Here is a 15861-nt window from a genome sequence, read left to right as displayed (position 1 = left end):
GGCTTATGCTGCACTACAGAGATAGCTTTCCGTATATGGAGACAGGGACTACAGTAATGTATGGACCCCTGTTGTTGCCAAAGCTCTGACTCAGCTCGCTGACTCGTGGCTCTAACCCTGACCTCTGGCCCGATAACTAGACATTTCAGATATGCACTATGTTATTTCAGTTGTTACTAAAGCAGAAATGAATTTGTTATCTGTCACCTTGTTTACAGCAGTGTTGTTGCCTTTCTTATCTTGTGTTACCATGCTTGATTCTAATGTTTTTTTCTACTATACATCTCTGCTGCAGTTCACTCAAGTGTTGCATTTATGTTGAAATATCAGCTGTTTAAGACATGGACAGTTTACATACAAACATTCCTTTATAAGATCCACCTGGATCGATTATACGCTGCTTACAGGGCTTAATGCATGTATCTAGCAGTTTAACAGACAACACTGACAGTGGCTGTTATTATTATTGTTGATAGTACTTCTCTGCATTTACGTGAAGATTTTAAATGTACTTTAAAGAGTTTTTTATTTCAAAAAAATATGTAAATACCCCTTTTACCACTAATAATCACACAGCAACTACTGACTACAGCTTTTCGTTGTAATGAGAATGCTAAAGTGCAAATTAAACCAAACTGTGTGTACAAATAAAAATGTTCTCCTTTGCCTGCTTTCTGTGTTTCCTCAGGTTACCTTCACAAAGAGGAAGTTTGGCTTGATGAAAAAGGCCTATGAGCTGAGCGTACTATGTGACTGTGAGATCGCCCTCATCATTTTCAACAGCTCTAACAAACTGTTCCAGTACGCCAGCACAGACATGGACAAAGTGTTGCTGAAATACACAGAGTACAACGAGCCCCACGAGAGCAGAACCAACTCTGACATTGTAGAGGTGAGCAAGCACCGCTTTCTTAATTTGCAATAAAAAACTTCTTTCACACCATGCCATTTTAACCTCACACTGAGCATGTAGTTTATCTTCCTTATGCTTTGTTATACAAAACATATCCTCGGGTTTATGCAGGCTAAATTATTTTATTGCTTGGCTTCCACTTTAAAGACGTATTTATTCTTTGATAACTGTTGGCTTGGTTTGTAAGTGCTGTCAGGAACAAATAGCAGTTTCCTTCTAGTCACCATTCAGATAGGGCACAGGAGGTCTGCACTCTCTGATAAGTTCAACTTCTCTTAGGCCCATCAACTGACGTGGAAAACCTATCTCTGCACACTCATGCACACAGTAGCTGCCGACCACCATTGCTGACCTTGTTTCCCATAGATACTGTACCTGCAGGGCACAGCTCTCTGGCTACTCCTCAGTACACACAGTTAGCTTGCCCAATGCTGCAGTATTTTTTTCAGAGAAATACAGTGTTTAGTACATTCCATACAGCTTTATAAAACTCAACAAGCACTTGGGTTTCCTGGCAGCTCCTGCATGCCCAGCGACTAGCGGAAGAGTAAGCCACTTGTTATGCCAGCATACAAAACTGTCAGCCAAAAGCGTAAAAGCCAAAGTAAATGAGAATAATTAGGGATACATCCTGTTCCAAACATCTTGCATTGGCACATGTGTGGTTTCTCAGCTTATTCAAGATCTGCTTTAAGAGGCCGGTATCTTCATTCTGACTAGATGAAAGCACACACAATGTATGTTAATGCCTATTGATGGAATCCACACTCTCAGTATGAAGTTGCCCATTAATCTTTATTGCTATTATTTGAAATAGACTTAGATGATAATTTTCTGCAGCAAGACACTTTTTAATAGACCATGCAAACTGCTACATCCCAATTCTCTGTTTTTACTGCCACCTGCCCACTAAAACATATAGCATTTTTATTACTCCTGCACTATTAAGAGACATTAAGAGTTTAAAATGGGCCAGAATGGATAGAAAAAAAATCAAGAATGCCTGTTTAAAAAAGACTTTCACTTGGAGGAATTAGTGAAATTACATGCAGCATAAAGGAGTCAGCTGTGGCCCATTATCTTTTATTTATACTGCTGCTGCTTGTGAATTACCTGCTTGGCAGAGCTGCACAAGAGTGTTCTGGCATCCGTACACTCATGCAGTCACTCCTCCATCAGGGGCCCTCAGAGCAGAGCAAGGGCTCACCTGCATAAAAAATACATAAATACTTTCCTTACATAACAGTGACCACAGTTTTGCTTTTGCTGTGACTCTGGAGGCTGTCTTATTACAACGAAGACTTCCCGCAAACACCTTGCACTGAGAGTCATGGGATTTTTTTTCACCACGTATCAGCCGGGTCAATCCACACCACGCTCTATATCTGTGGTCTGCAGATGTATGTTTATGTGAACAGCTTGGTGTAATTGGAATGTACATTTTTTTGTTCTCCTGCTGATTTTCCCACCTAGTACTGCTGGCTGACCCCATCAAGCTGCCCCGCTGTATAAAAGGCGAGAACAAGCCACCGTTGTCCCGGCTCACTCGGCCAGCGTCTTTGCAGTTTATAACAAATGCCCCTCTGCCTGCGAGCTGTGTGGTCAGGGTTCAGATGTGAAACAGAGCTGAAGTAACCAACCCAGTCCACTTAACAGCATCAACACACTGTCTCACTATTCATTCTTCAGAGAGCTGTGTCTGAGGAGCCTGATAATGTGTGGAGGCTATGACCCAATCATAGACTGTATATATACATGTAGAAGATAGTTCTAGCCACTGTGACGTCACCCATGAACTCCCGTTTTGATGTGCCAGTTTTAGCATTATGACTGTCATTGTTTTAATCATCATCATTAGCCAGAAATGACCATATTTGATGGATTGCTAAGTTATTTGCTAATTCTAGCAAATGTACTAGAACTTACTAGAACTTCACTTAGCTTTCAACCAGGGGCGGATCTAGAGAAACTTTCTAGAGTGGCATGGAAATCAGATGGGGTGGCAAAATCAAAGCCATTTCTTTACACATATGTATGTGTTACAATTTGTAATATATATACTATATATGGTTAAAATACATCAAATGCAGTAAGTATACACATGTTTCCTATAAACATTATCTGTAACATTCTAATTGGTTTAGCTAGGGTTGGCAAGAGAATATTTTAGGCCACATGCTAACACAGTAGATCCGCCCCTGCGTTTAACATAATTATCCACAACTGAGCCGTGTTATTTGTTATGCAGTGGAGAGGCGTATTTCGCTAACTAGCTGCCTGGGTGGCACTCACCTGTCAACAGCTCATAATACATACATTTAACAGTTTGTCATCCATCCATTTTCTTAACTGCTTGTTCATTTCTGGGTAGTGAGGGGGTGGGATCTATCTCAACTGTGATAGGGTGATGTAGAGGTTTCAGTCATAATGAAGGGGAAAATAAGCTTTTGAGGCCAAAACTGTGTTTATTTCCACTGTAAAAGTGGCCACTTCAGGAACTGCAGCTTTGTTTGCATTTCTGTGCTGGCTTTATTTTCCAGTCCCACAAGTTCCCGCTCGGATCTGATCATATTTTAAGAGAAAGCCTAATTTCGGCTGTTTTTCTGACCGTCTCTGCTGGTGAGCACTTTCCCAGCTTTTGTGCTTCACCACAGCTGTAAAAATCCTTGTACACTACACAGAGGAGCTGATGCATTTATAATAATGGGTAGAATCCACCCCTTCCTCATTTATCTACTGAAATAGGCCTCACATGAGGGCACTTACACGGGACACTTATCTAAATTTTTAAATTGCGTTAAACAAATCTTTGCCATAAAAACAGCCATGTGCTCATTTGTCCTGTTTTGGAGGAAAGAAAAATGCTCACCCACTTTTCATTGGTAAGACCTTTCCATGTGAGAAACAAAATCAAAGGTCACATTCTTGCTCAGTAGTACCATCTGTAGATAAAGGCTGGGCTGTGCAGTGTGGGAGAACAGTCTCCATGTTTTCCACAGATGGATGCATGCCTTGGCCACAGTTTGATAACCCAGTGGAGGGCTATGGACTTTGTCTCAAACTTGGCTCGCAGTCCAAAGCAGAGCAGTAGGCTCAGATTTTTCTACCCTGGTTGTGTGTGTGTGTGTTTTGGTAGTTCTTGTCTGCATGTGCTAACCTTACCGTCACTCCAGGTGAGGGTGAGCAGTGGTGTAAAATCTGTCTTTTTATGAATTCACCTGTGTGCATCAAACAAACCTTTCACCACTTTTACTATTAAGGACAGGTGGGTGTTTTTATACAAGCTGCTGTTTTAATTTGTTAAATAAATAATTTTGTCAGAATCACATGGCCTGAGTGACTACCAGCAATGTCTCTTACTGTAAATAAAGATGACTTATTTAGCATTTATAGCTCATGTTGTCTCAGCATATTCTCAAGCATTAGGGTTATTTAATGTAACAGTGGACTGAGTAGGGTATTCCTGAATGAAGTTTTCATGATGTTGTTTCTATTGTGTTACTTATTGAATTCTGTTTATTCCACAAATGAAAATGCTGCCGTTAGTCATTAGATTAATCTAATAATATTTAGTCTTACTCTCGTCTCCGCTTGTGGAGCTAATGAGATTTGTGCTCTGCTATAACCTCACGCTGTGTTTCTGCACACAGAAAGATCCCTGTGTCTCTCCAGGAGAAACCCTGAAATAAGATATTAACTTCACAGGCATAATTTGGCATCAATCTGTCCCCTATTTAAGCAATTCGATGCAATTAAGGTATATGGTATAGGTTAGCATTAATCAGGTTTGTAGGCACATGGAATAAACATTAATTGACACTTAATTCTAATCTCATGAAATCAAGGTTGTGAATAGACTATAATCTAATTTCAGGAATGCGCTTGGAGTGAAATAACGATACCTTTTAAATACCCGGAGAGTGCTATATGCAAAGAAGTGACTTTTTAGCGCTCCTTTTCATGTCTTTTACCCTGATGGTTTCTGAGAATAAACAGCGTGAGATCATTCATAGGGAAATTCTGCTTATCATACTCATAATAAAGAGAGGTGGCCATTGTTATTGTGACTCGGGGAAAAAGGGACAATTCCTTCTGTATTTATGAACGAGCAGTCCCCCCGTCTCACAAGACCAGTACAGTGAGAGGAAATGAGCACAGAATTATCAGGTAATTTCCATTAGGCTTTATTTCATGATCACTATGAACTTTTGTCATAAACTGAGCTGTATTAATAAGGTATGTAAATGTTGACCATTACTGAATGTCACACATTGTGTGCTGTAGATTTCGCGACGACAAAAGCTACGCATGCATTTACCACAATTCAAGGTTTAATTTCTCCTCATGTCCCTCATTCTGCGTGTTACACTTTAAATGATGGAGACGATCATTGCATTAAGTGATGAGCTGTGCCTCGCAAGTGTTTTTTTTTTTTCTGTGATTTACAGCTCAAAGCAAAATAAATATTATTACCAGTTATAGAATGAATCCCTTGAAAAGCTTTGGGCTGAATGGGCACCGGGAGTTTCAGACAGGAGATATTTATGTTCGTCAATCAAAGGCTGAGCAGTGATTAAGGCTCATTTCTATCCTAATGAATGCAAATTGGCACATCTGCTATGGTGGTCTAGCTGTCCAGACTCTTCAATTAGCATGATTGATCAATTATCCTCCTGCTGGTGGCTCATTGGAAATGGAGGCTGGGGAATGGGCCGGGGGTGTATGGATGGGGGGGATTAAGGAAGAGAGATGGAAGAACATGAGAAAAAAAACAAGCAGAAAACCGTCTTAAGCCTCCATTCAGTGAATGTGATTTCTTATTTATTACTTTATGAGAGTGGAGAAATAGTGGAGTGTTATTTTACTCAAAGAAGGCTTCTTTTTTACAGACATTTCTTAAAAATGAACGCTTCAAACTACACTTGAAAAAGCTGTGATTTTTTTTATCTTTGAACGACTTGTGACTTTTTGACAGAATGAAACATTTCCAAAGAGCTGATCAGAGATCAGAGAGATCAGATCAGGTGCTCAGATTAAAATTGAAAAAATATATTACTTTAGCAAATGTGTTAACAAAGTCAGGCTGTGGCTCCGGCTTTGTTTAATACTTTATTTGTTTTACATGGGGAAAAAAAGCCCAACACAAATTGCATTTGAATTTTTTCTCACCCTTCATCACCAGAATTACTGATCAAATATTTATGAGAGAAAAGAGCTTTAGCCTTGCAAATATTTAATAGATCAGCACTCAGTCAACTCTGAAGTCTGTCTAGGATATTGTGCTGTGCAGATTATTTGTGTTGGTTTTAACAGCAAGAACAAATACTTGAATATCAGAGTGAATTGGTGAAACTACTCCAAGTACCAGAGGCAGCTTGTCCTGAGCGTGTATTTATAATTGTGCTTTAAATTGCTATTAGTGCTACATGATTTACTCAAGATGATGTCTTGCCAATTATGTGTTGTGAAGATTGCTGCTGAGCAACATGCACTGTTGAAAGTGCATTTTTTTATATCTCGACGTATTGATTTCAAAATGAATCTTAATTTATAAAAGTAAAGCCTCACATCTCAAAAAATAGCAGTAAAGTGTGGTATACTTGATTTAGAGTTAACAGGTGAATACATACTGCACACAACTCTGACAGAAGCTTCACGTTTATAGAGAGACCTTGAAATGTTAGTTAACAGTAGATTGCAATTTATATTTCATGCTTCTGCACCGGCGGCAGTCGTGGTAGGATTAGCTCACCTGGAGTTAAGGATGAAAATTTTTAATTTTAGTGGTCAAAGGTCAAGGTCTCTGACCTCATGTCGATCCCAGTCTTGCAAATAATTAGGATCGATCACCTGGAAGTGTTTTATCACATCTAGCACAAAAATCCACTTGGACTCAGACATGAACTGATTAGAAATAGCAGTTCAAGGTCAAGGACAGTTTTAACCTCACTAAACACATTTATGGTCATAATTTAAAGTGCTTCTATTATGCTAATTTCTGTTTCTGCACTTTTATTCTAGATTTACATCATTCCTTATTCCTGATTTACCCTCTAGTGGGCCTTGGTGCAGCCCCTTAATTCATCCTTGGTCTGAAACAAGCTCAGTTAGCTGCTCTCCCTTTAAGCCAACTTCCAAGTGATTGGCCGTCTTGTGCAAGCAGACTATATTAAGGCCATCACCTATCTTTGATGTCAATTAGAGCTAAGAGTTAAGAAAAAAAAACCTTTGAAAAACCAAGCATTTAGAGCGGTCTGAGCACACGATTTCTGACACGTGTAATTGAAATCTTTGGAACACAAATTGAAAAGATTAAAAGTCAGCTTTACTGCAACAGCATGAATTTCTTTGCAACTTCTGCTGCAACTTGGCTGATTAGTGGAGACAATAGAGAGATAAAAATTCTATCTAAATTTTAGACATCCAAAAGTTTTATATCCAAACATATTTTAAGGGCAATGAAGTGATTATTTATTTCTATTCATGCTTTTTCTTTAGCCCTACGATATTTGCTTGTTTCTTTATCTCTCAGGTATTATCTCATAGGCTACAAAATGTGTTTGGTGGATACTGCAGTTATTGCACTGTTCATTCATTGGTCACTTAAGTAATATAGTAATAGGTATGTGCTGCCCACACACGTACACATTATGAAAGTTATTCATACCAATGAAAAAGAGTCTTTTTCACAACACGTTAACACACATAGCATACTTTTCTGTGTAGAAAATGAGAGAATTTCTCCAGGTTAGAAAAACAGGTGGTGGTATATTTTGAATGGTATATGGTCAGTTTTGCAATTGTAACATAAGTCATTCAAGTTCAGCTACACAGATATATTTACTTAACTGAAATTTAGAATTGAGGAGAATTGAATTAGTATAGAATTTTATTTTCAACAACGCAATGTTTGTGCTAAGTGTCGGGTGGCTATATTAAGTGAACGATAGCACTCAGTAATACTAGTTACTGAACAGATGCATGATTAGGTGTTGAGTTTTAATTGTTGTTTGGATAATTACTTGTACGTGACAACAGTCAAAGTTTTTATGCATTTTTGAAGATTTTTCATTGTCTTGGTTTCATTTCTGCAGAAAGTTTTTTTTTTTTGTATGTTTGTTTGTTTTTTTTTCGTTTGCTGTTTCTATATTCTGCTGTCATGAAAAACATAAAGACATAGCATTCATTTATTAGTTTTCTCTTTTGCTCTCTCTGTAAGTTGGTAGTATCCATACTTTTCTGGTGTGTTTACAGTAATGCGTATACATTAATATATGATATATTATGATGATATATAATATATGATATTTCACCGACATATCATATAGATATATGATATATCTATATGATATGTCAGTAAAAATGTTTTGATTTTGACAGAATTTCCCTGTTGTCTGAAAAGAGGCAAAACAAGCACAAGTTGCTGTGTTCTCTGCAATGGGCGCTATTTAAAGGAATAAATAATTAGACCGGTTTAATGACTTCATTCTCAGTTCTCTACAAAGCTCAATATCTGCCTCAGCCCTTCACCAGTATCTTTCTACTTTACCCTTTATCTGCACCATCATCATCCTTTTTGGTGTTTCGCCACAGACCTCACAGCAGCAGTGATGAGATATCCCTTTTAAGCTAAATCAAATGTCATTGCTGTTGACATAGATTTATTGGGTTGATGTTGATTTTCCAGGGCTTTTCAATATATGTGAAATTTTCAGCCAGCCCATTTTTAATATTACAGAAAAAAATACATGTAGTTTGGGGCTTCTATGACTTATTGAAGTGATATTAAAATTATTTTTTATACTTAATAACTGTAGGTCACATACAATACTGCAGACCAACCTAAATATGATGTTATTGTGTTTTGGAAGTTTTTGTTTTGAGTTAATAGAAGTTTTCGGTGATACTGCATTGTAATAATGAAAATTTATTTATTTTTTAGTTTTTATTTTAGTGTCTTCTCCTTGTTGCCGCATAAATATGAAACCTGTCAGTCAGTCTGTTGTCTCTGGAGAGGTTGATAATGTAGCAACAGAGGCAGCCATTAATTAGTATTTCTGAAATCCCATTATCGCCTCTTCATTTGGCGTACATATAAACAAACAGTGTTGTTAAGATGATGCACTTCTTCCTGTCTGTGTGCACAGGCTGTTTTTTTTTTTTTTTTTGTATCTGAGGGCAGACATTTAACCTTTGGGCCTGTGTTTCCGGCCAGGTCGGCTCTGGAGTTAACTTGTGTTGAGTGTCAGAGCCAACATACTAACTGTTATATACATACAGGATAAGAAGTTATTTTCAGATTAGTGCAGTGGGATGAGATAAAAATAAACTCACACATTTTATAGTAAAAGCGGACGATTTATTTTGGACTACTAGAATACTTCTGATACATTTATAGTTCCAACAGAGGGTATAAATTTTATAGCCTCAGAGAGTCTACAGTATATTTAGAGTAGAGATACCCAATGTGGGGCAAAGTGTAAAAGTAAACTCTATCTAAATAAGTACTTAGCTTATGCCACTTGATGTCTTCATATCTCTCACGAAGGAGTCTGATGAGAGTTTTCTGAAAGGTGTTCTCTTGCCACAGCGAGCAGTATTAATGGTTCTGTTGCGAGCAACACACTGTGTTTCAGAAGTACCCCTTTTTATAGGACAAGGACTCCTTTTCCTCTGGGCTTTTAGCGAAAAAAAGGTCAGCAGTCTTCTTTTGTAGTTTTCTAAGTGTAATAAAAAAGATGTTGCAATGCTCATGCAGATATATGGTTAAGCTATAGGTGACTCTCTAACACGTGTGCTCTGCTGTGGAACTGATACTTTAAGTAGTTGTTACCCAATGGCATCTTGAAATGTAGTTTGATTATTGGGTAACCAGCAGTATCCCTTTTCTGTAGTTGTCTTTTGTATTGCTGACTGGCTTTACTCCATAATCAAGCACTGTTTTTCTGTGCATTTTAAATCCATCATGTACTACATCTCATTGTTTTATTATGACTCGGCTGTGTGTGTATGCGATTCCTGTTACCAGGTTACTGCTAAGAGATTTTTGCTTTTGGCACATGTCGTGCCTCATTGACGTCAGAGCTCTTTTTCCACCCTCTCAACTACGTCGCATATGTCTCATTTCAAACGGAGGGTCTTTTAGTAAGCATCTAATGAAAAGAGATACAACAACAACAAGGACCACAAGACATTGTGTCTTATTCTAAACAGTACTTTCCAGTGAGCTTACTAAGACTCAAGGGTTTCAAGTGTGTTCAACTGGACACACTTCAGTTAACTAAGGAGAGAGTTATATTTTTATACACATTAAAAAATTTCAGTGTTAAAAATTGTTTTTATCTGATTTTTGTGAAAAAGTAGCGTCACCACAAATGTCTTTTTTATTTTGCTAGGAAAATGAAAAATAGGTGTAAAGTTTATTGAAACATGTTCAAACATACATGAGCAGTATATAAGGCAAAAACAGAGTGGTTAAATCATCTGTTTCTTCAGGACAAGACTTTCAGATACATTTCATCTATTGTCGATAGTTCTTTAGGCCTGTTATGTCTTCTGATGTCCTCCACATCTCCAGTTTCCTCAGATATTTGGGAATAACTGTGTTCTCATTGGTATTTTTTTAATAGATTTAATAAAATAATATTTTTGCAATAGGCTGCTAGCAACAAAGTGCCTAAAAATACAAAATATATATAATATAAAATTGATTTTTTGTTTAGTTTTTTGTTATGCGTAGGCACAAAGTGGTTCAACCCTTTAATTAAATGTCTTTGCTTGACTGCCTCATTGGTCAGTTTTAAGTGGTTTAACAAAGAGAAGTGCGTTCTTCTGAAAATGCTGAGGTATAAGGACTGGACTGAAAATTAGTCAATACGCAGCAGATACCCAAAGAAGAACTTTTAAAGACCTTCAGAAAGCCTAGAGAACTATTTATGGACACATTCTTTGGCACCAGTGCTTAGATGGTATTTTTTAAACTTGTTAGATCGATTGTTAAGAAATAGATTATATTATTATGCATTTTGACTTTGTTTGGCTTTTTTCTTGCACCTAGCATCAAAGCACCCCAACCTGTCTTCAGCTTTCTGTGAATTGTTCTTTTAAAGTCACTGCAGAGGCATAGCTGCCCTTGGAATTTATTCACCAGAAATTAACTTAGATTTCTTTGTCATCAGACATTTTATTTTTTCTGTTCAACGTAATGGACATGATTTCTTTCAACATTTTATTCTCATGTATTTACTCTAAAAAATGTTTCCTTCTGTACCTGTTATTTAGCAGGAAATTGTTTTCCTTTTTTCCCTTTTTTTTTAGTTTTAATTGCTTTTTATAACATTTGTGGTGTCATGATTTTACTTTACTGTATATTTCATAGCAAATAACACAAATTCTGTGTACCATAGTGCCTCAAAACTGGGCTCAAACCACATACCTGTCATCAACTGTGGCACGAACCACATGAAATAGGTCATACACTAAGCTGGCCTAATTTGGTTTGATCTAGTTACAGATCAACAGCGATACTAGTTATGATAAAGATTAGTAGAACCTCAAGCCATGACTCCACCCTCGATGTTCTTCAGTGACCTTGCTTTCGTTCAAAACAGCTTCTCTGAGTTAGTTCGTGCAACAATCAGTTTGCCCTTGTGCCCCCCTCCTCCTATTGTGCATGCTGTGCAGCCAACCCCTCCTGCCCAGGGGCGAGGACAGAGCAAAGCCTGCTGGGATAGGGGGGGGTTAGCTGGCACAGTGCCACCTTCCCCCCGACTGCCCGGCCTGACTGGGAGCAAAGAGGGAGGCTGCTGTGTCTCAGATTGATGAGGACAGGTCTGTGGTCTGGGTATAGAGTGTTGCAGAACAGACGTCCTGCTGGCACATCCTGCCCTCTCTGCCGCACGCCCCCCAGCCCTTCGTACTCGCCTTATCGGAACTCCTAATTGTCCTTATGAATATTTTAGAGGCGAGCAGGAATGGGAGTTCAGGGTTGGGGGTATGGTTTCAATGGCTCTGACAGCTAATGATCCACTCAATGACCAGAGAAAGAGGGAGATGAAGAGCCTGAGATTGAAATGGTTTGAAGGATTTTGTGTTTGTTAGAGTTTGTTCAGTTTTTATGTGTGCCACTACTTTCACGTGGGCACAGGGTGCTTGTTCTCATTCTTTTTAATCTGTAGATAATGATGACATTGGTTTGCCTTTATCCTCAATTTGTAGTTTAATTCCCTCTTGTCTATACTGAAAATATGCAGTCCGCTGATTGAGACTGTTCTCTCTGACTCTGGCAGCTAATAGCTTTGTCACATCAGTCATTCACCACAGTCTCAGAGCAGAAAGCTCTGAAGGGACTGCTCACTGCACAGCAATTACTCCTCATTCAGTAAAATCAATGGACTATATTAAATTGGGAATCTAGTCAACCAAATGCAGGTAATCATTTGCAGTAAAATATAAGAGGTTTGCCTGATGTCTATCTGTCTGTCACGATTTTATTTAACAAGCATTGCCACTTTCGACTTATGGTCCACTGACTTTGAGGCCTTAGTTCATTGTTGTCTTCCATTGTCACTACTTTCAGGTGGGATTGAATCTCACTATTTATGTTGTTTTTCTAACAGCTGCAAGAGAACAATGTCAAAATGTAATGTAGGCAGTCAAGTTGCCCCCTCCTGTTCTCTTTTCCTGTCCACTGAGTAACTAGACAATGGACTGTGCTAAAGGAAGGACATGAATCCAGTCTCATATCCTGATATCACTCCACTCTGTAATGTTTAATGGTCATGAGATTAAACAAGATATGTCTGGGAATTACAGAGGACTCCTTATCTAAAATCTCCTTGCTCTAGTCTCACAGTATGCGGTAGGAAATGGAGAAAAATGGATTCCTAGTAACCCAGTGCTGGACAGTTTCAAACAGCGGCTAAAGACCGACCTGAGGAAGCGTTTATTCCCCTTGAGTGAAGACTACAGCACCACCAGAGAGGAAAGGGAACATGGCGGCACTGAAAGAGTGTTAAGATGTTATATAAGAGCAGAAATATCCCTTAGTAGATAAAAGCCTTCCTATAAGCCACCTCCCCATGCTGATTTCCTAGTACGTTAACACTCAAAGAAGCCCTTTGATAAGCACATTAGATGGAACGGCCTGGACACAATAGTGATGTCATGAGGATTAGCACGCTACCTTGCTTAGTGTAGCGGCGGGCACAAGGGCTAATTCACAGCATTGCAGGGCAAGCGGGCCAAGATACCCGGCTGGAATGAGGTGAGGGGAGGCCGCAGGCACGGCAACCCGTTAAAATATGGCTTCCGTGCACTTTAGGGGAGGCTTGAATAAACACTACGTGAATTAAACATTCATGATGTACTCCAGTGTATAACTCTACAGACTGTATTTCCACAGAGGGCCCTGAATTGGAGCTGTGGTAAACCAGTCATAGGTCAGGTGGTGCTCTTCCAATAGTGAAAGCTACTGTAAGTATAGCCTTTTGCCGTGATTCAGGCACAATAGAAGAGACTGCAGAAACAGCCTCTTCATGCCCTCCTTTCAGCCATCTCCCCCACAGTTTTGAAGTTTAGCTTTTATACCTAACCACTATCTTTCTCCTTTCACCCTCCCTTCTATTCATGTACAGTAGAGTACAGTACATGAATAAGTTAAGTGCAGAAAGCTCTCTTGACACAAGAGAGGGAGAACATCAGAAAGAAATGGTTTTCCAAGACTCACAGCAGCAGAGTAAATTGCTTGGACCCATCTCACTAAAAGTACTTCTCAAGAAACAGGTGATGTAGGTGGCTTATGCAATAGTTTGGGTTTTATTTTTAACCCGTTGAATGTGAAAATCCTGCTTAAAAGTAAACCTAGGAGGCAGAATTGAGCATAGTGATGTAAACTGATGATCTGTCATGCCTAATGACACACAGAAACAGTTCAAAGTTCACTTATTTTAGTAGCAGTCCGTGTCATTGCGCAGAATTGAATTAAAAAGAGAATTTATATTGATATCATATCAAAATGGAATGCAAGGTGAGCTCTAACTGCTCTGCTGCTTTCTATGCTGAACATACAGTGCAAACCTGAGGAGGCAATTACTGCGCTGAATGCTTCCCATGGTAACAGCTAGGTTATTAGTCAGGGCTCAGATGGAAATGACGGATAAATGTTTTCTTCAGGACAAGGAAGCTTCAAGGCCTCCTGCAATGGAAAATATTTTTTAAGAGAAGTATCACAAAAGCAAACTGATGGACACACTTACTATAGATGCACTCTCAGACAATGGGGCCCAGTAGGTTTTGTCATCAGCCACTCAGCCTCATTTTTATTTCAAGAGCCAAATTTCTATCAATACAGGTTTGGACCACTGTGAGAAAATAGCAGCTGGCCTTGTTCCCACTCATCTTTGTGAGCCTCTCAGGGCCTCGTGAATAGATTACACAAGTTCCCTTGTCTATAGCCTTTGTAACCTTCTCCTGCAACAAACAGGCCATATCTTTCATCAGACATGCTACTGAAAATCCCAGCCTCAGCTGTATTCACGTCCAGCCAACTATACTTTCCAAAAAGTACGAACCCCAAAGCTTGATTCAACATTTGAGAGACATTTTAAAGCTGCTTTTAACAAGCTGTTCATAATGCGGAAAAGAGAAAGTGGGTTTTTTGCTTCCTAATCATGTATTTTCTTCCTTTTCCATGTCAGAACCCTGTAGCGTCTGGAGCAGCGTGCAGCACTGGCATGTAAGAACTAAGTTGGTCTGTGGTTGGGGGGCCTTCAGGGATACATGTGGTCCCTGCTATGGCTATGTCTCCGTGAGTGTGCCTCTGATTGGCTGGCATGGGGAGCCAGGTCTTGACAGGTGTTTGGAAGAGGAGCACCTGTTTGGCCATGTGCTCATTTAGTGATCCGTTTACTGAGAGCTGTAGGCAGTGTCTGTGGGGGGGGACCCGAAAACATGCCAAGTAATTTAAAAAAAGAATTACAGCCATGCTTTCCTTGCACTTCAATGTTGTATTCATTAGAACAGTACAGAGATGAACTGTTGCACAACACGACACCTTCTAGTACATCTCTTTGAAGATAATATGTATTGTAGTGACTCGTGTCATGTATCATAAAACACATCTGAGTCCCGCCTGCCCTTGACTGCTATTTGGTTCTTGCTCGCCCACTCTGCTTCTGCTACCCCTCCCTAAAAGGCTTGGGCTAGTGGGTGTGGTGTACTGAAGGTTGGCCAGGCTTGTTGTGAAAGTGGAGCAACCCTGCCCATCTCGCACAGCCGTGCCCGACCAATCCGACCAAGATATTCCCATAATGAGCAGGTTGGAACTTAAATTAGCAGGCTGAGATCAGATCTTTGGCTCACTGGTGGAGAAAGTGCATAGCTTAACCCCAGTAAACACAGGCCTTTCAGGACACTAACTAAAGGGGGTTGCGTTCAGTAAACAGGAAATGAACCAGCAAGGCGTTTTCTTAGAATGAGAAGAATGCCTCCACTCTGTACCACACCAAACAGTAATGCATCTGTGGTATAGTGCTGGTCATTCATTATCCAGAGGACTTCTCTCTCTTGCGCTCCTTTGGGCACTGTGTACACTTAACGTTTAAAGAGATGTGGGTGTTTTTTTGTTGTTTTTTTTTCTTTCTGAGCTTCCTCATTTCGATCTCTATGCACAGCATAATTTCTCTCATTGCATGTTGCATATCAACATTGTTACTGGGTTTTAAAATATACATCCCTCAAAAAGAAAATGTACGCGAAAAATGGAGGAGCAGTCGGGAGTTTAAAGTGGTCTAGTTTTAATGAGAAATTGTATTATGCAGGAGTCTCATACAACCCAGGTTTTAGGAAATGTGACTTACACTGAGGTTGTGGTGAGAACTGCTAGGTTAGCCACATTGTCTGCACAGACCTAAACGTACTGTCACATCGCTGTCAGAGGATGTAGCAGC

General features: G+C 39.4%; 1 protein-coding gene across 9 annotated transcripts in view; it reads left to right on the top strand.

Moving 5' to 3' along the window:
* Positions 1-15861, top strand: part of mef2aa (myocyte enhancer factor 2aa) — a 59541-nt gene that overhangs the window by 24054 nt on the left and 19626 nt on the right. For all 9 annotated transcript variants that reach the window (XM_063479721.1, XM_063479719.1, XM_063479717.1 and 6 more), the window contains exon 3: positions 689-892. In XM_063479721.1, the coding sequence (XP_063335791.1) occupies positions 689-892 (204 nt within the window). The remainder of the gene's footprint in view (positions 1-688; positions 893-15861) is intronic.

The sequence above is a fragment of the Pelmatolapia mariae genome, linkage group LG7 (assembly GCF_036321145.2).
Source record: "Pelmatolapia mariae isolate MD_Pm_ZW linkage group LG7, Pm_UMD_F_2, whole genome shotgun sequence".
Taxonomy (NCBI): Eukaryota; Metazoa; Chordata; class Actinopteri; order Cichliformes; family Cichlidae; genus Pelmatolapia; species Pelmatolapia mariae.
Note: the sequence above shows the minus strand (reverse complement) of the source record. Positions and strands in the feature narration are given on the sequence as shown.